General features: G+C 48.3%; 1 protein-coding gene across 1 annotated transcript; it reads right to left on the minus strand.

Annotated features, from left to right (window-relative positions):
* Positions 1-412: 412 nt before the first annotated feature.
* DDX21 (DExD-box helicase 21) lies at positions 413-20,248 on the minus strand. The gene is made up of 16 exons (XM_069071475.1): positions 20,057-20,248; positions 16,896-17,390; positions 16,011-16,208; positions 14,807-14,882; positions 13,465-13,643; positions 12,499-12,616; positions 12,189-12,374; positions 11,514-11,659; positions 9,883-10,032; positions 9,208-9,369; positions 7,245-7,364; positions 6,702-6,775; positions 5,183-5,342; positions 4,764-4,898; positions 3,524-3,568; positions 413-3,213 (listed from the first exon to the last, which is right to left on the minus strand). The coding sequence occupies exons 1-16, from the start codon at positions 20,135-20,137 to the stop codon at positions 2,956-2,958; spliced, it is 2,583 nt and encodes an 860-aa protein (XP_068927576.1). The 5' UTR covers positions 20,138-20,248; the 3' UTR covers positions 413-2,955.
* Positions 20,249-21,929: the final 1,681 nt, after the last annotated feature.

The raw sequence follows: 21,929 nt of genomic DNA on the forward strand, positions 1-21,929 counted from the left end.
TACGGCCAGTCCCCCGCTGGGCCCCCTGTCCTAAGCCGGGGGTGGGGGGCAGAGGGCCTCGGGAGCCCCACAGGGCAATAGAACGTGTTTGGGATGTGGACTGAGCAGAGGGATTAATCACCAGTCTTTGAGCCCCAAATCTAGAGCTAAATTCCACTAACACCAGGAGAAGCCTTGGAGTAATTCGGCCCCTGGCATATGTCCACTAGACTGTGCTTCAAGGGGCTTCTCCTACTCAGAAGCACAGCCTGAGGCTTTGCCTCCATAAAATGGGAACAATTTCTGCCCTATCCAATATTACAGGGTGGATGCCCAATGGAGTAACAGGCAATCTCCCCAGCAAATGATTTTGTTAATAATCACCCCCCACCTTTCAGGCGTCTGCAGGACACGGAAAGTCGGCACAGGCATAGGGAAACTTAAGTTTTTATTAACGCATAAGACATCTTAGAAAATATTTACCTTTAATAATCTGTTAACAGTTCCCAATTTATAACCACATTGTATTCTGAAAATTCATTTGTAAAAAACATTTGGAACTCAAAACACTATGTTATAAATGGTGGTGAGGTCCCCAGGCCAGCCCAACAAAACCTTTAGAACTCATATTTTAAATACTAATGAATGTAATATATTAGCACAAATCTAGTTTCAGGGAAAACACATCTTCCCCCAGCATTTTGTAATGAACATTAGCATTTTCCCTTGAAAGTCTAGTTCTTGAAAAGTTTAAATGCCCCTCATACTAGCTTTTATATTCAGAACTAAATTTTTCTTTTGTTCTCTTACAGAAGCTTTCTTTGATTACAAAGCACAATGGCTATGCCCACAAACCACTCCTTTAAGGATACCTCCCAATGCTGCTGGCTGCCCACCAAAGGCTTGCCCATTGTCAATCGCTAAATTACAGTAATGGGGTGCACCTCATGAACTGTAGTGAAAACCTCTCCCCACCAAGATAGACCCAGTTAAAAGGAAAGGTGTGAAATGCTGAGAACCCTGCACTGAAGAGGGTTGACTCAGGGCCAGAAGTCCTGCCAAATACTCAAAAGGAGGTGAACCCCCTTCATCATCTGAAACAATAAAAGCTGGATCTCCAGTCTTCCCAGAGGAACATCCTGGGATGACAGGAGGGTGGAATGAGGGGTACATTAGGAACCAGAATGGAAAGGAGTTCAAAGGATTTCTAAGAACATCAATAAGTGGTGATTCATCTGGCCATGAAAATACTTGCTCAATTGGCCTTTTGTTTCTGCACTAACAGGGTTGGGGGAGAGGGGTGTCCAATGAGCTGGAGCTTCAGGAGCCAAATGAGAAACAGGGGTCACCAAAGTCACAGGAGTCCAGGGCAGCCTTGGAGAGCAATTGGCCCATCTCTCACCCAAGGTCACTCACTCAACTAGTAAGCAGCAGGGCTGGGATCAAACCCACATCTTCTGACTGCAAAAGCAGTGTACTCTCCACTAAATCTAGCTGGGGTGACCTGAGGTTTGGGAGCCAAAGAAGAGCCATCAAACTGGGGGGCAATACAGTGCTAGACACACTACAAGGGCTTCATAAATGCCTGGACGGCCCTCACACTGAGACAAGGGTTTGCAAGCCCCACACCACCAGTAACAAGCAGGAAACCCCAGGGCTTAGAGTGGTGATTGTGGGGCCACATAAGGCACCCAGAGAAGGGATGGGAACCCAGCCAAGAAACGCCGTTATGAGGGAGGAATGGACATGACCCAGACCATCAACAGAGCCTCTAAAGATACTCTACAAAGCAGGAGTACAGTCCCAATCAGTCATGTCTGCTGCACATCAAGAGAGTCCTCAGAACAACTTCCAGCACAGAACCTCTAGCACACAGTAGGTGCTTAATAAAGGTTTGTGGAATAAAAAATCAAATGTACATATTCTATAACATTATAGGGCTATGGAAATGTACACAATGAGAATGAACCTAATCTTTTTCCTATTACTAATAGAACCTGCTGGCCAGTCATCACTTCATCAAGTTTTATACCTCCCTAAGTGGTGGTTTTGAATTTTCTCTCATAATTGAAAAATGTTATCTAATATTTCATCTGCTTAGCAAATCAAGATTTTTCTTTAATTTCTCCAAAATAAATAATATTTCCCAAATGAAGAGTTCAAAGCGAGCAGACAAACATCTGCCTTCCTTCCTTTCCACCTGGGAATGGGCATGAAATTTATCTTCTCACGACTAGATTCTGACAGATGCCTTTTGTCAAATTTGCTAGTTTTTCTTCTACCATAAAGGAAGATCTGACAGAACCTGGTTAAAGACACCTGGGTCCCATGTCACTGAGAAGAATGCCTGTGATTTATTTTGCAAGCACCAAAATAGCATTCGATGCACAAAAAACATGTTCTTTGTGAGACATCAAACCCATGGCATCGTCAGCAGGACCCAGGCTCTAGAAGAAGCTGATGCCCAATGCTTGCCAGTATTAACACTTAGCTGATGGCTCCTCAGGAGAATTCATTCAGCTGGTGGACTGGGAATATCTGTTGCAAAAACAAATCTTTGGCTATGCAAAAAAGATCCTCCAAGCTTGGGTGCGCCGGGCGCTCGTCCTCAGGGTAAAAACACTACCCAGAGATACTATAACTATCTTTCAATGAGGGCAGAGCCTGGGTAGAAAACAGACTTAATTGAAAGCAATCCACTGACACGAATCTCAGAATGAGAACACGTGCACTGATATGCTCTTCCCAAAGAAAAGCTTCTGAAGACATGGTGGACAAATGAAAGGATGGCGAACATCACTTTGAATTGGGACCGGCCTCGACACAGTGAGCCTAATCCCTTGCTGTGAGCTGCCCCAAAGATCAGCTGGGGTGATGAGCAGCAGAAGGAAAGTAGGAAGCAGGCCTAAGAGTTTATAAAAAAGTCACTGGGGAGGGCAGTGCTGTCTCTCCAAACTTAATCCTGTCCTGCTCATCTTAACGATGAGAAAATGCTCTCTGAAAACTTCGCTTCTGACCTCTATTCTGAAATTTGTCATTCCGGCTGAAGCCGCCACCTCCACGGCCACCCCGGCCACCTCCTCGGCCGCTCCCTCGACCACCACCACGGCCGCCGCCTCCCTGCCTCTGGTTGCGGAAACTAGAGAAGCCTCTGCCTTCATCGGGCTGTTGCTCCAGTTCAGGTCTCTCGGTGGCCACAGAGAGCTGCCAGCGCCTCGAATCCTGCCATTGTTCCTAGGGAACACAAGGTTCGTTCGTCCTAATTCACTCTGTCCAGACACCCATCTGAAGGAAAGTAGGCATCTCCCATCCTCCCAAAGAACACCAACCTCTACAAGCCATGCAAACTCCAAGGTGACTTCCTTGAATGCTAAATGCTCTGGGCACTTTATGAGTACCCATAATGATTGCCCTGATCACTGAAGCATGATGGGAAACTGCCCTCCCCCTACTGTGGAAAAGGACCCTACGTTCCTTTTTCCAAGCCACTTGCTGGACCCAGAGGCTCGCTCTATCTCACCCACACTATGACAGATGAGAATACCTGGAATGTCTTTACTTCTGCAGCAGGGACATCAAAACAAACGCCCTAAAAAGGAAGGAACAAGGTGAAGAGTTTCACAAAGGGATCCCTCAGTCCTGACAAGGTTGGGTGACCTCAGAGAGTGTCTCTGCTCAGCCAGGCATGGTCCAGATGTCATCATCCGCATGCCATAGACTGAAGAAGGGAGATTTGTCATCCAGAATACAGCCACACATGTGGAACACACAGGAACAGTTTCTAATGTGGAGTTGCTCTCCAAAGCCCATCACAAGAGTGTGAGCTGCCATAACACAGTGAGCTTGGACTGTACCATGGGAAGGGAATCTTGCACCCGATCAGGATTGCATGAGAAAGTCTGGGGTAGGGAGAAATGCCCTGCTGTCCCATTAACTCGTGTTAAAGACACCAAGGAGAACAAGAATGATCAGGAGAGGAAGCAAGCCTAGGGTGCAGTGAGCTACGCCTAGGTCCTCAAGACACTCAAGGAGGTACAGGACAGACTCCAGAGCGTGGAGAATTTAAGGACTGAGAGGGATGAAAGAGGGGAGGGAGGCTTGTAATCTGCATCAACAGAACGCTTGGTACACTAGAAAAATGATGGGTGCAGTCAAGAACCTCGAGTTCAAAACACAGCTCTGACAGCACCTTGAAGACATCAGGCACCTCCTCATCTGTAAAATGATGGGTGTGGACACAGTGGCATCCATAGGTGCTCATGTCAACAAAATCAGGAAGACAAAACTATCATAGTCTAGTTTTATCATGGAAATCTAGCTTCCTATGAAAAGCTGAAAAGGAATTAAATCACTTTTCCGGATAAGATCCTTCAGGTCACAAAATTCATCTTGGCACAAAGCGGTTAAATGTTGCTCTAAACTCAAGCCCACAGAAAAACCTTCAGTTTCGATCTCAGTTCTGAATGTCCACAGAATGTATCCACCCAAGCAGGACACCCCCAGCCTTCCCCTCACCCCCTCGCTCCCTTGTGCCCATCCTAGTCAGGTGGCTTTCTCTGGGTAAATGTCCCATTCACTGCATGTTCCGATCAATGTACCCACAAGCACTGGTTTCCCAGTTCCTGGGTGCCATGGCCACTGCTGGGCAGACACTGGGGATGAAGGCACACTCACCCACTTTGCTCTTTCCTGGGACCTTGACCTGCATCTGTCCACAGAAGGGAAGGTCTCCTACCCTACTGCCCCCATCCAGAGGCCCACGCTGCCAGCTGTTCCAGCCTTACCATTTTCCCCTTGAGGAAGGTCATCCGGGTCACTTTGTCATCGATCTCTTCCCCAAGCTGTTCTTTCAATCCTCTCCAGGCATAGCCAATGTTGTGCATCTCTATGGAGCACTGCAAGACCATTGTCACGAAGCCCTGGGCAGGGGAAACCAACCAGAAACATGAGGCACCTGAAGAGGCTGCCACTGTCCCATTCCCAAGGGCAGAAAAGAAGACAGTATTTCTCCCTAAAAACCGAAGCCTTCCTTTAACAAGAGACTGTTTAAGGAGAGACTGAATTATAGGCACCTTTTTTCAAAGAAATGCACACAAGTGGTTTAATGTTCATGTAAGGAACAGAAGCAAGACAGAAACCACAGGAGACAAGAATGTGGACCAGGCCCTACCCCGCCCCTCCACCCACGAGCATGGCAGCTCACCACATCGGAGTTGATTAAGGATCTCTGCTCAACGGTGGTGGCCCCCGAGATGTGGGCTAATGCTGCAGCCAAGGCTTCCACGGCCCCCTTCTCATCAATCAGTTTCTGAGCTGTCTGTCTGAAGTTGTTGATGGCTGCAGGTGGCACTGAATCCAGAAACCTAGGAAGGCACCAAGAGCAGACGATTTTCAGTCAGCACCATAAGAAAAATTTTAAGGCAAAGACCTAGAGTCATCAGCAGTTGGTATTTGTCTTGCGCTGTGATATCTACAATGGCCTTCATACATTTCACCTCCTCTGGGCCGGAGCACAACATCAGGTCAGGTGTGATTACTCTTGTCCCCATTTAGAGATGAGGAAACTAAGGGCCTGATTCCCAGCCCATGTTCACACAACTAGGAACTCCTGTTGGCGGGAGGCTCTGCTGATTTCCAAGACTTATCTCTTTGCCCCACCCCAGTATGCAGCCTCTAGAGAATACTTGAAACTAAAGCAATCCCACTTTTTATCCCAGGAGTGGCTGGATAACACAACTGCAGTATGCCCAGGCTAAACACAGACTTCAACGTGAGGCCACTGCACCCTCATGGACAGCACTACCCTTGTCAGCAGTCCTAGAAAGGGGAAAGAGCTGGCACCACCAGCTGGCACACCTGGTGAGCTGTGTGTCCTTGGCCATTCATAAATACATCCATCCATAGAGAGTCTCACACTGAAGAGGCCTCAGGAATCTGCTCAGGCCAGGACTGCACATGGACGAGCCCGGTCCATCACAGGCCTCTCCCACCTCCTTATTCACAGCTCTCCTCTTTCCTGCCCTGTGAGAGCATCTCCAAACCCCAACTGTGCCCCACCATCTCTCTGCCCCACTGTCACAAACTCCCTGCTGAACTATGAAGTAATTGTTAAGTGAGCATTAAGGACGCTAATCTAACAAATGAACCTTCCATGAGCTATCTTGATTTCAACATGGAACTCAAAACATAATGACAGTAAAATGGTAGCTTATTTTTGGCTATCACCCCCTGGCAAGGCCTGAGGAGGTCACAGAGACACAGATACAGAAAAGTATCTATACAGATGGCATAGAGGACTCCTGCCTGACAGTACCTCGGGTGACCCTCCCACCCCCCAGGATATTCCCTCACTGTTTCCTGGCTCAAGGGCTCAGCTAGACTTCACCTGCCAAATGACCAAGGACCTGAGGCAGCCACTCTGTGCCTCCTCATGAAGTGAGTGAGACCCACACAGGGCGGACGGTTCCTGGGGTGACCTAACTCTGTCAGCAGAATGGGACCCATCTTAGGTGATAATTCTCACCTTCCAGATGCCCCTTGGTTTCTCCTCCATCTAATCACTTTTATTCATGCCTTTGCAAAAACATCACTCCTTTCCCCAAATTCCCCAGCACCAAATAGTCCCCCTTATACCAAAGATTATTAGAGGCAAAATCCCCTCCAGACAACCAAGAGCTGTGTGACCCTTAGGCAAACAAACACCCGCCTTGGCCCATACACACCTGATGGCATCTTTGCTGGAGGCTTTAATTATTTCAGAAGCACTGGGAACACCCACACGTTTGAATGTGATCCCCTACGAGATATCGAATCAGAATAGACACAGCATTAGCGTTCTCTCAACTGTGAACATCACCCAAAGGAGCAGGGTTGCAATGAGAACGGCCCTGTCTCCATGGTTTCCCACAAGACACATGGTTCTTAACCCAGGGAAATATCAAACTGTGCCCACCACCAACCCACCCCAGAAAATATCTTCCCAGCAGTGAAGATGGCCACTTCGTAGCTGTGAATTTGAATGCCCGAACTGCTGGCAAAATGAACAACAAAGGTTCTCTCAACTGGCTCCAGAACACAGGATGGCACAAAAAGTCACCATTCGTTCACATAATCACCAGCTTTTAGTGACCCTGCGCGAGGGCTGGAGGGTGGAGGAGGCTGACCCGGGTGCCCAAGGGCTGGATCGATGCCCTGTAAACAAGTGGGGCTTCCACCCCTGGGGCTACTGTGATGCCCAGCAGTCCGCCAGAGGCATGTGCACTCACCGCCTGCCTCTCCACCTGTGCTAACTGGTGCTGCTCCTTCTTCTGATAAAAGCAAATGCAGATCCCAGTCCGTCCAGCTCGACCCGTCCGCCCTGAACGGTGAATGTAGGACTCCACATCCTAAGGCGATAAAATGGAAAACTGACATTTGGGAAAAAGGGAAAAATCTCCAAGCAACAGATCACAGAGAACCAGCGGATGAAGAGAAGATGGCATCTTAATTAGGTGATCCCAACAGCATGAATAAGCAAACTGTTTTACCAAAACCCTTATAGTCACTTGAGAGTTTTAATGACCCTATTTTCTATCAAAGAAAATAAAAGCAAACATTTCTTAGAGCTATAAATCAAAAGAATTTATATGTGATTATTTTAGGGCTATTGATGTATTAACTCATATAGCTGTTTATATCATGTCAAAGTAAACCTCCAGACTTGCAAGGGTGTGTGCACTGTGCTTTTAAAAATTAACCAAGGCAGAGCCAATTCTCAAGGAACAAGGACTCAGTGTTTGGCAAAACTGATGGATAAAATTAGAAATCGGTCTTGGAGAGACTGGGTTGAGACCAGGTCTTACACCACATACCAAAGAGAAACATGACCAAGATATAAAAGGTCACGTTATAAACGAATTAGAGGAACAAAGAACTGCCTCTCACAAAGATGGATGGGGGAAAAGTTCCTGACAAAGAATCATTAGAGAGTCATAGGACACAGAAAACGGACAATTCTTATTTTATAAAATTGAATGGTTTTTACAAACAAAATCAATGCAGTTTAAAATAAGGTAAACAGTTAACCAGGAAAATCTTTGCAATGATTTTCTCTAGCAGAAGGCTCATTTCCAAGGCATATAGAGAACAGATTTAAAAAGACAGGGTGTCCCAGAAGCCTCATGTAGCACCTGCATATGTATCCTGTATAACCACAAGAGTTTTCTTTTCCAGAGGGTGAATGGTGAAAGAATATTAACAAGTAGTTCTGAAAAGAAAAGCAAGCTATCAACAGCAATATGGAAAAAGTGCAACAATCACTAATAACCAGAAAATTGCAAATTAAAACTCTTGAGTTTTTACCACACAACTATCAGACTGGCAAAGACAAAAAAAGAAAGAAAAAGAACAGCTGTTGGCAGTGCTGTGGAAGGCTGGGCAAATTAACACTGTCTGTGAAGCCGTTGAACGGGTCCATCTATTCTGGAAAACAATCTGGAAATGCCTCCCAAGCCGCCCAACTGTGACTGTGCATGCCACCTTACTCCAGCCTTACCACTACGAGGCATATGCCCCAAAAGAGATCAAAGGAAAGAAAGTCCTGATGGCTACAAAAAACTTCATGGCAGCAAATGGAAACGAAAGATGTGCTCATCATTTGGGGAATGGCTTAACAAATGGAATATGACTACATGGTAAACAATGAAGAAAGGGGGAAGATCCCAAAAAACCTGGAAAAACCGGCCTGACCTGATGCAGAGTAAAGAGAATCATTTCTACAATTTCTACATCTACTAGATGCCCACCCCTGACTGCGGCAGACCCGTGAGGCCAGCTTCTCCCCACCTCCTCCCAGAGAGGAGATGGACTGCGGGGCACAACACAGGCATCTGGGGGTGAGCAGGGCACAGACCCATTTTGCTTAATTGTGCTTGGGTGTTCCAAGGGGAGTCTTTTTGGGGAGAAGGAAGGGGGGACAGAACTAGTGAAAAAAGAAAAAAGCACCAAATCTGTAAAATAATGACAGAAGAAAGTTCAGAGGGAAGACAGACAAGGACAGAATGTGAGCCTGGCAATTCTATGATCTACTTAATGACCATGATTCCATTTCACATCCATTCCTCTCTTTTCTCTTTGTACACAGGAATGTTCAGGCTTATTGGTGTTTGCCAAATTCGGAAAAGCAAAGCCTGAAAGTCTCTATTTTACAATCAGCCAAAGAAGAAAGGAAGAAGACAATGCTTCCCTTACCTTTGGAGGAGAACTCTGTATAACCAAGTCCACCTCGGGGATGTCCAAGCCCCGAGCCGCCACATTGGTTGCCACCAGGACACCAAATTTACCATTCCGGAAACCCTGAAGGGTGATTTCCCTTTGTTTCTGTGGAATATCTCCATGCAATGACTGGGCGTCCTAATAAAGCAACAAGTAGGTCTGAGTAAGGAACCAAAGGACTTAAATTGTGAAACTGCTCTAAAGAGCGGAGTTTTACATGGAGCCCCAAAGTAGCTGGATCATCACAATTTCTGTCTGAAAACTACAAAGAGAAAAATGCATTTAAGTTCCCTGGCACATCTATTACCCAATGGCCACTGGTAACCCTACACTCAGTCAGAGCACTTTGACAAGGACATCAGTGGAATGGGAAGAGCCTATGGCCTGGAAAGTCCTGTGGCTCTGATCTCGCTGTAGGGCCCCCTCTATCTCTGACATAGGATCCCATGAAGAACAGTGTCTGCTCTGTGTGGGGAGTGTCCTCACAGCATTCCCAACACCCACCATGTTGCTGGGTGGGAATGGAAACAAAGCAGCCGCCCCTCAGGGGCCCTAAAGGGACACTTCTGTAGCAGCCCACTCCTCCTCAGTCATTTCCTAGGTAGGAATGGGCACTCCTCTGCACTTCCCAGGCCAGGGGTCACTGCCTACCTGCTTTATTGATTCATTCAGGGAGAGCTCCTGAGCCTCCTTCTTGGTCTCACAGAAGATAATGGTCCGCCCATGACTCCCACTGTAGACCTGGATGACGTCACCAATGACTGCTGCCCTCTGAGACCAGTGGCAATTGATGGCCAGATGCTTGGAGAAGAAAAAGGTGATCAATGCCTTGTCTGGGGAAGCCAGTCACAGGGAGCTGAGGGGCTTGACATTCTTTAGACTGAGAACACAAGGGCCTGACTGTCTTATGTCACTCTTTGTACCCCCCACATTTACTGTGGCATACAGTTGGTACTTAATGAATGCTACATGAATGATTTGATGACTGGTGATTGCTACTCCCAGCTCTTGAAGAAGAAAAAAACTTTCTTTGTGCGGAACCAAACTGGATGGTACCCTTAGGCCATCAAATTACAGGACCCACTAAGAAAATGGGAGGGAAGAAGGGAGCAGCTGGGGCTGGCGTTCTTAGGCCTGTCTGTGTCCTGCGCCCCCATGGCAGTCTGAGGAAGCCTATGGACCCCTAATGATCGAAATGAAGTTATCAAATCCAAAATGCAAGCTTCCAGCCCCCAGGTTAAAACGTCTAAGCTTCCCACGCACTCCTGCTATGAAAGAAGTGGATGCTGGGAAACAAGACGAGAGGCAGCCTGAAGCCCCAGGAGCCCCCTGACAGCAGAGGGCAGGTCCAATGCCCCTTCTGGCAGCCAACTGGATGAGGAGATGCACACTGCTGTGGGGAGATGGACAGCAGCTAGCGTGATTGGCACCTGAAAAGGCCATCCAAGGCCTCCCCCAGAACCATCAGCACATGTAGATTTAGAGTATCAGGGCAAAACAGACTGATTTGGGCAAAGGAAAGTTATGGCAAGCTCTGTCTGAGGCCTCCTCATGTTTTTAAAACCTGCTGAGCTAAGGCCTAGTTCAATTTTCTCCCACTTCCCTTTTCTTTTTCTCTTTTTAAACCTTAAGATAGCATTCTATAAAGGCTACCTCCTCAGTTTCCTCATCTGTAAACTGGGATCGTGATGCCTACAGGCCTTAGCTCCAACCTCCCAGGGTCATCATGGGAACTGAGAAAGATGCTATAAAGCCCTTTGTCTATGTGAACTGTCAGTCAGGACAACACAGATGCCACTAGGGGAACACTTGCACCCCTTGCCCCAAAACATCCCAGCCCCCTCTAAGTCAGAGCTAAAGACAGATGGAAGCACCATCATGTCCATAACTCCCTTAGGGTTTGCCTGACCACCCTTTCTGGTCTCTTCTCTCCGCAATCGTGACAAGAGCCTGTATCTCCAATCTCCATGGATGAATGTATTCCAAGAGGCTATGATTTCTAGTTGCCTTTAATAACCACTAGGTAACGTGTACAACACGGTAACCAAGGCAAGGAAGAACCACATGCAGCAGAGAAGTCACAGAGAATTATGCAATAAAGATTCTGAAATTTAAATCTAACACTAAGAACTTCAAGGCCTTCAGAGTCTGGAACCCGAAAAAAGAAAAGAAGACCTTTCTATTTCTGTTTTCAAGAGTGGTTTTGTATGCAGCCTTGGCCAAAGTCCATTCTTGTCACTTCTAACACTAACAAGGCAAAGAGAAGAGCCCCCATCACTCACTTCCACAGTGACGGCAGCCTTCTGTGTCTTCTTTCCAATGAGGTCAACTTGCTCGTAAGAAGACTTCATGTATTTCTTAGCAACATCATACACCCAGTGAGGACAAGTAGCAGAAAAAAGCAATGTCTGGGGGTTGTCTTCTGAATCTTAAAAACAAAATCGCATTACTCTACAAGACTGAAAAAGGAAAGAATCCCAAGTGATTCCATGGTGGAGACTCAGACCCCTGCCTTTCCTTAAAGCCTGCATGAGGCTTCACCACTACGTGAGGAAGGCCTGACACAACTCTTAACTCAGCACACTAAGAAGGAAAGCAGGCAGGTAACCCCTAACCAATGTTACAGTCCTCTTGGGGCTACTCAGGCCAGGTTGAATAAAAGAGCGAGAAGATGCCTCAGAAACGACCCAGTCCAATCTCTCTCTTTTTTTAAAGATTAGGGAAATGAGGCTGAGAGGGAAGGCAGACCCCACACCACGACACCCACACAAACAAGGAACATGGGCACCCACCATTTATGTCTCAGGTCATGTGGGGCTGACAAGAAGCCTCCTCGTTCTAGGGAGAGGCGGCTCCCTTTCCTCCCTGACCTGGCTGCTGGGCTGCCTTTTCCAGCACTGCCCCCATCATCATCTATCCATGATAACAGTACCCTGAGGTTATTAGTCCTCACTTACCTTTCTTATATGCTACAGTTAAGATTTCTTCCACCTGCTCAGCAAAGCCCATGTCCAGCATCTGGTCCACTTCATCCAGCACGACGTGCTGCACCTTGGTGAGGTCAAGCCGGCCATTCTGCAGATGGTCTTTGATGCGCCCTGGAGTGCCCACCAAGATATCGATTCCTCTCCGAATGAGATCAACTGTCAAGTAACCCCCAGGAGGGTGCTGTGAGTAGGCTCCTTTAGACTCTGGGCCCATCCCCCACACTGCAGGAGACCAGGAGAGCCACCTCCTTCTCCCCTCACCCCCCTCGTTTGTACACACTCTGGCCGTTATAGGGTGTTCCGCCATAGAAACAAGCCACTGTCAACTTCTTGGTGATATCACTGAAGTCTTTGCTCACTTGGATAGACAGCTCCCGTGTTGGGGCCAGGACCAGTATCTAGGCAAGAAAATTCAGACTTGAGCCCAAATGTGACAACTGTGCCCAATAACCAGAAACCTCAACAGGATCCAATTAGCCAAAACGCCTGCTCTCTTCTGTGGCAGTAAGGTTCCCCCCCACCCCAGCCAGGGAGTCGGACACCATGAACCCAAGGAGGGGAAAAGGGGAAGGGAATAAGCCCTTATTAAGCACCTACAGCGGGCCAGCTACAGTGCTGAGCACTTTACAAATATTCTTTCATGTGGCTATCACAACAGCCCTGCTGCTATTATCCCCATCTACAGACTAGGAGACTGAAGCAAACGGTGGTTCTGTGACTTCCCCAGGGTCACACAGCAACTAAGTTGCTGAGGCTGGATTTGAACTTAGGTCTGCCTGACCCTAGGGCCAGAGCTGAGCCACCAAGCTGCTAGGAAATCAGAGCAGTGGCTCAAGGGCAAAGATTGTGGGATGTCAGGCCGCTGCTGAAGCCCTTGGCGTGACTTCCTGCCCACTGGCCGCTCTCACACCCCCTCCTCTGGGCCTTCTAGTGATGTTCTTTCTCTCCATCTCTGCCAGGCCCACGAGGTCCCTGAAGCAAAGAAACAGCTGGACCCGCAGATGTGAGGCTCCTGACAGCCACAAGGAGGCCCGAGTTCTCTCTCCCCAGAGTGGTGACTAGCCCATGCTTGATGACCGCAGGGGGTCATGCTCCTACAATATCTCTTATGTTCATCTTTTTTTGAGCATTTACTGCACAGAAATGGGGATTTTCAAGAGGGTTCCCATTAACAACAACCAAAAATTGCCCCGGACAAGGTTGATGGCAGGAAGCAAGCCTCTGTGGGCCGCTGTGCTATGGTTACCTTTGGTGCACGGCCTCTTCCTCGGGGCTGAGAGTCTCCCTGAAGTTTTTCAATTAAGGGAATGGCAAAGGAGAATGTCTTCCCCGTCCCTGTTCGGGCCTGGGCTATTAAGTCCTTCCCACTAGACACATGATGAAACGTCTTCGCTTGTATAGGAAACAGGTAGGTCACCCCTCGGGCTGGGAAAGAAGCCAATTAATTTTTAAAATGACATTGCAATACCACAGAGCCACCTACCAGGAGCTGCGCCTTCAGCATGCCACCTACACTTCTGGTAAATGGCAAGCATGTGAGTTCTTTCTTTCAAAATCATTAAGCTGAATATTAATGAATATTAATGCCCCCTCCCCCAAGGAAACCTGCCTTCTTAACAATGGTGGTGAACTTAGGAGAGTCGGGCAGAGTGAATGAGCAGCGATCTAAACCCATGGAGATATCCAAACGAGGAGCTGCAGGCTTAAGTCGAGAGCTGCACATGCCCTCACTCTGCCGACCCTTCCCCCAGGCCCCTCAGAGTCCTGCTGGCCTGAGACCTCCTCAGGGCCTTCTCCTCTTTCATTTCCACAGTGAATGGACACTCTGCTCTGGGCCCTTCTGGGGAATTAGAAAATTGCCATGAAAACCTAGGAACAGGGAGCTTGTTTTCCTTCGTTTAAAAACAAAAACACACACACACACACAGGGTAGAAATGCTGAAGCAAACAATAAGGCCATTTCTTCCTCTCCCAGGTTTCCTGCTTCCTTTGATGTCTTATCTCCACGTTAGACTGTCTGCTCCCAAGAAAAGAAACCGTATTTCTGCATGGATTTGTATTTCCGGGGCTTAGCTTAGGGCCCGGCACATAGAAAGAGCTTAACAAGGCCGGCTGACTTATTTGGGTGACTTCTGTTGCCTAGACTGTTCTCCCAAGACCTTTGACGACTTTGCAACTCTACCAGCAACAAATGCATTAACTTGTTTTTCCCACTCCCCAATTTTGTGGGTGCAGGAGGGGCTTCACAGCTATTTTAGGAGGACCCCAGATTTAGAAGTCACCTAGTCAAGTTCTCATTTTACAGATAAGGAGAACCGAGGCCTGGGGAGGGGAAGGGAATTGGCCTCTGTAACACGCCTCCACTATATGTGACATTTTCTACTACCTAAGGACTACTGAAACAGGTACTCCCAAATGAAAGATACCCAAAAATGATTACATCCTTAATTAGAATACCTGGGATTTTAAGGGACCTTACCCTACCCACATTCTTACCATACATAGCACCTCAAAAAAAAGAGACCATCTCATCAACAGAGACAATCTCTTTCCCAACCAGATACTAATTTAGTGACTAACAAAATTACCTTTGAGAAGTTGAATCGTCTCTTCAGAGATGGGGAAATTAGAGAAAGCTCCCTCTTTCTGCTCTGCAGTTAACTCCTATTAAATTAAAAAGCACTTCAGAAGCAGCATCAATGAAATCAATTGCTTCCTGTACCAATAACATAGGCCGTGCCCGAGAAACAAAGCTCAAGAAGGGAATTCCTTTAAGACAGACTTCATTTAGGCCACGAGACACACAGACTGTGCTTTATTGTCTGAAGTGGGAGAAATTGGGACTGTGCATCCTCTTAACAAAAGAAAAATAGGACATTTCTAGAGCAACACACAGACACACATACGCATGCACACGCACACACACACAGACACACACATGGCCAGCAAAGCTCGTACTTGAGCTGAGTGGTGAAAGAGCCCAGGGGGCCCTTGGGGCAGAGGGCATGAGGTCCCTGAAGCCATGGGGAGGCAGCTTGGCCCAAAACACCTAGAAGGCAGGAGACACGTTTGTGGATGAGCATTCCGACAGGCCAGTCTGGCTGGACTGAGGAGCACAGGCAGGGCAGGGGAATAATGTGCAGCTCAACAAGTCCATGGGAAGACAGCTGGGAATCACCATCAAAGGAGTCTGAATTAGATCCCAGAAGCAATAAGCAGACACTCAAGTGCCTTGAGCATATGATCACAAACTTGCAAACTAAATAACTGGCAACGGAAACTGCCCCAAAACACTTTCTCAAAAACCCGATGTTTGGCAGGCATCCTTCTACCTTCCAGACATGCTTCCTTTAAAGGTAAGGCCTCTGCAGTCAGTCACCAAGGCACAAAGGGATTCAAGGACTTGACCAAACACAAGTGCGGGACAGTCTCCTAAAGACCCCACCAAACCTTAGTGACTAACACCATCCAGGGTTTTTCCATAACATGTCCCATGACATGGCCCCAATGGGCCTGTCCAAAACTGTCCTCTAAGTGACTAAAGGAAATGCCCAATTTTAGTTAAAGGTTAATGAAAACAAAGATGTTATATTTTTCCCCACCCAACTTCACAAATTCAAGGTTAAGAACCCCAGCTCTAGGACTATGAAGGCTGGACTAGGGTACAAGAGAGCTGGGGGAAAAGGGGGAACATGAATCAGAAACTCAGAGATTAATTCTCTACATCTAAACTCTACTCCTAGAAAATGCCTGAAATGTAGCAAGTCCATAGAACGTCCAGTCCAGACGTACCTCAGTGTCTTCAGACTCTGAATCTTTCTCCTTTTCCTTTTTTTCATCTTTTTTGGGTTTTTCCAACTCTTCCTCCTCTTCATCATCATCTTCATCATCTTCTCCTTTAAACTGTTTTGTCAGTCCAGCTTGCAACTTGGACTTTAATCCTTTAGAACTAAGAGCATGGCTTTCTACTCCTTTATGAAGATCATTTTCCTAAATGAACACATATTAAGCATATAAATTAATTTGATCTTAAAGCAGAAACCAAAAATACATAGCTAAGCAACAGCACAACAATCTTAAAAACACCTACTCGGTCCCTTTTTTTACAACCATTGTTCTCCCCAAAAAGAGCTCCAGTGAAGGTTCCAGGCTACACCAACTGGGGAGCAGGGCAACGTGTGGAGACCCCCAGGCCCAAGCTGGCCCAGACTCTCAGCTTTGTCACGGCACCCAGAAGGGCTTTTCTAGCTCACAAAGTCCATTTGCTGTAATCGTCTTCCCCCTCAACTTCTGACTGGGCACAGTCGAGGCTTCCCCCCTATTGATAGCCCTGCTCTTCCTTCCAGGTTAAGGGCTATCAAATCGAGGAGGAAAACCTCCACTTTAAGAGACCTGGTTTTGAGACAACAAAACCCAGCACACCCACAGAGAGATGGTGGGATTAGTTCACATTTGGAACAGCTCCCTTCCACTTACAATTAAGAGGGCTAGGGTGTCAAGGGGGAAGAGAAGGGACAGGCTTCCTCTTAGGCTGCAGTAACATACACTACAATATCCAGAATATTGGGCTCCATGGCCTCTCCTCTGTTCAGCCCACATCTGGAGTAGAAATCTATTCACTGGAGCCAACAATTAAAAAAAGACAACCAATAAGTCACCGCCATCCTGCTTGGTCACCTGCTCAGCCTCGCTGTCACTTTCTTCACTGGATGTCTCCTCTGAATCAGAATCAGATGCATGCTTGGAGTGGGGCAGTCCGTTACCCACCGATACCGTGTGCACCTTTGGTCTTTTCTCTCCCGTGTCTCCATTTACCTCTCCCTCCTTCCTCTTGGCCTTCTTGGGTTTCTCAGAAAGCTCTTCTTTCCCTTTGCCGTTTTTGGCCTTAGAGCAGACCTCATTGTTGGAGGCGTTCTCCTTCTCTTTCAGTCTTCTGGGCTCCTCCACAGACCCCTCCTTGCTCTTTTTGGCCTTTTTGCGTTTTGGGGAAGCATCTTCCTCATTTTCTGGGAGCTGTTCTTTCTTCTTGACCTTTTTGGGCTTTGGAGAAATGACTTCTTCTGGAAGATCCTCCCTTTTAATCTTCTTAGGCTTAGGGGAACCAAGTTCCTCAATCTCTACCTTGCCCTTCTTTTCCAGTTTCTCATTTTTTGATTTCTCTTTCTTATCTTTCTGCAAAATTCAAAGATAAATACACAAAAAAACACATATTAAGCCCAAAATTTACTTATTTTCTTAACTAACAAATATCTTCATTAACTACTAAACATAGCAAAGAAAATTAACTGCACCTGACCAATCTAGTTAGACTCCTAGGTGAAAAACTGAAAGAAAAGCAAGAGACCATCTGGAATGAGTCAATTGAAGATGGGAGTAAGTTATATCACTTCCCCAATGTTACAGAATTTAAATTCAGGCACACCAACTCCAAGCTCAGGGACATCCCCACTGAACCATGCTACCCTCCCCTCCTTTAGCAATTCTTTTTTGATGTTTCGTCATTTCGGTTGTGTCTGACTCTCTGCAATCCCATTTGGGGTTTTCTTGGCAGAGATACTGGAGTGGTTTGCCATTTCCTTCTGCAGCTCATTTTGCAGATGAGGAAACTGAGGCAAAGAGGGTGAAGTGACTCACCTAGGGTCACAGAGCTAATAAATACCTGAAGCCACATTTAAACTCAGGTCTTTCCCCACTCCAGGCCCAGGACCACCAGCTGTCTACCCTTTCTCAAGCCTCTCTTCTGAGGAGCAACAAAGAAAAGAGTGGGAGAGAAAGCTCAGCAGGGGCATTTCACTATTCTTTACCCCCCTCCATCCAGGAGAATGCTGGGAAATGCTGGAAAACAAAATTTGTCAGTCCCATTTTTCTATTACTTTGTTGAGATTTGGAGATTATATTTCAAGTAAATCAAGTTTGTCTCACAGATCTGTTTGAGCTAACAGGTGAACTCCACTGCTCAGACACACCACTAATGTTGAGTTTGGTAGGAAGAAAAGTCATTGACATTGGTAATTGATCTTGAAAGAGATTGTTTCAATTGTGACAATTTGATGCCACAACACTGTTTTATACTGAAAGAGGCCTATAATATATATCTACCCCCCACACCTACTTTACCTGGATACCTGAGGGATAAACCAGGTGATGTACAGAAAAGTGCTCTGCACTCCCGACTAGAGCAAAACCACAGAATTTTCAGTTAAGTAGTATTCAAACTATCCTATCCAGTTCATAATCTATGCAGAAAAATGGATCACGGGGAGACTAGGTGGCACAGTGAATAGAGCACCGGCCCTAGAGTCAGGAGGACCTGAGTTCAAATCCAGCCTCAGATACTTAAAACTTACTAGCTGTGTGACCTTGGGCAAGCCACTTAATCCCACCTGCCCTCCAAAAAAAAAAAAAGAAAAAAGGATCAAACACTGGTCCTAAATTTCTAAATCTTAATATATATAAATTTTTCTGCAACATACTCTACCCGAGGGGCGGCCAGGTGGCTCAGCAAGTAAGAGCACCAGCTCCAATGTTGGGATGACCTGGATCAAATCCGGGCTCAGATACTCAACACCACACCCAGAAATAACTGGCCATGTAACCTTGAGCAAGTTACTTAACCCCGGTTGCTTAAAAAACAAACAAACAAACATACTCTACCCCCCCTATCATTTCAGCACTAGTCACTGTTCCTGGGATGCCAACAGGCACACCAAGGTGCCCTAATCACAAGCAACTTGAAACACTGTTTTAAAGGAATTTTATTTCACAAATTTAAAATTCTACAGTAAGAAATGGACAATCCTAGGGGCGGCCAGGTGGCTCAGCGAGTAAGAGCACCAGCTCCAGTGTCGGGATGACCTGGATCAAATCTGGGCTCAGATACTCAGCACCACACCCAGAAATAACTGGCCGTGTAACCTTGAGCAAGTTACTTAACCCCGATTGCTTAAAAAAAAAGAAAAAAGAAATGGACAATCCTTTAGGCAATAATCGTGATCTCTGAGCATTATCTGCAGGCCAACAAAGTCATGGCATTGTTTTAAGTGGGTATAACTCGATGTCCTTACTTAACTCACCTTCTAGGGAAAATCCAGCTGTTCCTAAACAAAGGTACCAGGCTCCCCTTTATCTGTGGCCCTTCCCATTACAATTAAAGTCTTTTTATTTCCATATATTTGTGTCCCCAGCACACAGGACAACTCCTGGGCATAACAAGCTCTTAGTAAGTGCTCTGCGTATTGTCAATTTCTGCTTTTTCTTTGCATCCCCAGAGGCTAGTTAAGAGATTAAAGGCAAGCAAGTGACTACGAGGCGCTCCATCTACCAGTCCGGACCCTCCCCAGGCCCCGCCCCAGACCCCAGGACGGCCACCCATTGGGCAGCGGTTCCAAGCCGGCACCAGGACGTGGGGCATCCCCCGGGCAGCCCGAGCACGTGCTAGCACTCGCGGGGCGCCGACTCCGGCCCTAATAGCCCTGGGGGGGCCTGCGGGGGTTGCTAACAGCCGGCACCCCAGGAAGCCCCGCACCGCCAGGACCCGCTTAGACACAGCTTCCTCCGCTGAAACACGGTCCCCAGGTCCGCCCGGGATCCCGTGATCCGAGACCCTTCCCCTCCCTGGCCCTCAGGGTCCTCATGTGTGGGATGCAGTTGGGGGGCGGCTGCCGGAGGTCCCTTCCGGCCGGGGGTCCCGGTCGCTATAGGTAAACTGAGGTTCAGAGCCGTCAGGAGCCCCTGAGCGCGGAGCCCAGGGCAGCACGTGGAGTCGGCGCCGGGAAGCCCCCACCTCAATACCTCCCTCCCCCCGCCCCAGCCCGAACGCCCCTGCCCCCCGACCGCACCTTCTGCTTGTGCTTCCGCTCCATCGCCTCCATGGACGCCTGCGACTCGACTTCGGCCTCTGACAGAAGCTTACCCGGCATAATCCTCCAACCCGAGCTTACTTCGTAACCGACAACCGCGTGGAAAGGAAGCAGAGAGCCGGCAACGTCACTTCCGTAGAGGCCGGAAACAGGAAGCGGAGGCACACTCCCCGCGCCCACGTGAGGACTCCGTCCCCCGGAAGTGCCGGAGGAGGAGCCGAGATCGGCTTCCGCGCGTGCGCTCTGGGGTCAGCCAAGTGCAGTCCTCCCTTCTTACGGTGACCCTCGACTGCCTCGACATCCCGGTCTTCCCTGCGGCTAGTAGGCTCCTAATAAATTTCGTATGACTTGAAAACACGGTGCAAATGTAGCTATTAAATAAACTTGAGCGGCTTAGGCTCCGCCCAGGGCTGCAGCTGACAGTTGGGGGAGGGGCCGGGAGGGAGAGCTTGGGGAGGGGCCGGGGGGGACAGCAGGAGGAGGGGCCGGGGGGGGGCTGAGGGTGTGGCCAAGAGGGAGCAGGGCGCCGGAAGGGGGCGAGGCTGCTCCAGGGAAGGAGGCCGCGGAGGCTGGGCAATCCGGGGACCCGCCCTGAGGTCGTGGAATGCCCGAACCCGAGGGGACCTCGCTCACCCGGGGGTCCAGCCCCTAACTTTACAGGAGAGGAAACTGAGGCTGGGGGCAGCGCGTCGTGGGGGCAGGGGCTCGGTCAGACTCGCCCCTGACCGCTCAGGAGGCGGACACCTGAGCGCGCAGCCCCCACCCAGGTCGGGAGGAGGAGGCCGAAGGTGCACGCATGTGCGGCGGGGCCGCGCCATCTGCCTCCCTCCGCAGCTCTGAGGTTCCCCGGTTCCCCCAAACCGTCCCTGGCTTCCTGTTGTTGCTCAGCGTGACCGGCTCTTCAGGACCCCAGCGGGGGTTCTCTTGGCCAAGACACTGCCGGGGTTTGCCGTTTTCTAATCCATCTCGTTTTACAGATGAGGAAACTGACGCAACCCGTGTGGAGTGACTTGGCCAGGGTCCCAGTTAGTAAGCGTCTGAGGCTGGATTAGAACTTGGGAGGATGAACCTTCCTGACTCCAGACCCAAGGCTCTCTCCACCGAGCCATCTTAGAGCCCGTTCCCACTGCCGCTACTTCTAGAATAAACGACTAACTCTTACGGGACATCTCAGGCCTTCTTTTTGGTGGGAGGCAGTATGACCCGGCAGGAAGACCCCTGGTTTCAGAAATCATGGCCCTACCACTTGGTGACCATCCCCCAAGCTGAATGTTTCCTCCCCTGGGTTGCATTCGGTGACATTGAATGAAAGTTCCTTGGGTCTCCCTCTAGGATGCTATTCCAGCCTCTTGGTACAGCCTGCTGCAGCCCCACCTCCACCTTGGAGCAAGCATCGATAGAAGCTTGACCCATCTTTCTTTTAGCTGTCTCCCTTTTCGGGTGCTGCAGATCTTCCCCTCTTCCTCTTTACTCCTGATCCGACATAGCCATTCCCCCCAGTGGAGGTGAGCTCCTAGCTTACAAGGTGGTATTACTCTCATAGCCCCAGGGCAGGCACTTTCAAGAGTGTAGAATCAGTGGATTAGACCCTCTCTAAATCCCTTCCTGCTCCAACTTTAGGGATTGTCTATTCCACATCTCTTCTTTGTGTCTGGTAAGCTTATGACAAACCGGCAACGTCCTAGGCCCTTCCTGTCAATCAATATCTATTAAGCACCTTCTTTGCGCTAGATACCGTGCTTGTGCCAAGTGCTGGGGATACAAAAAGAGGCCAAAGACAGTCCCTGCCATCAAGGAGCTTAAAATCTGATGGGGGAGACAAGCACAAAAATGCATACAAAGTAAGGTACAT

Source organism: Petaurus breviceps, unplaced genomic scaffold (assembly GCF_028583685.1).
Source record: "Petaurus breviceps papuanus isolate PSGF00001 unplaced genomic scaffold, PetGlider_PUasm1.0 90825, whole genome shotgun sequence".
Lineage (NCBI taxonomy): Eukaryota > Metazoa > Chordata > Mammalia > Diprotodontia > Petauridae > Petaurus > Petaurus breviceps.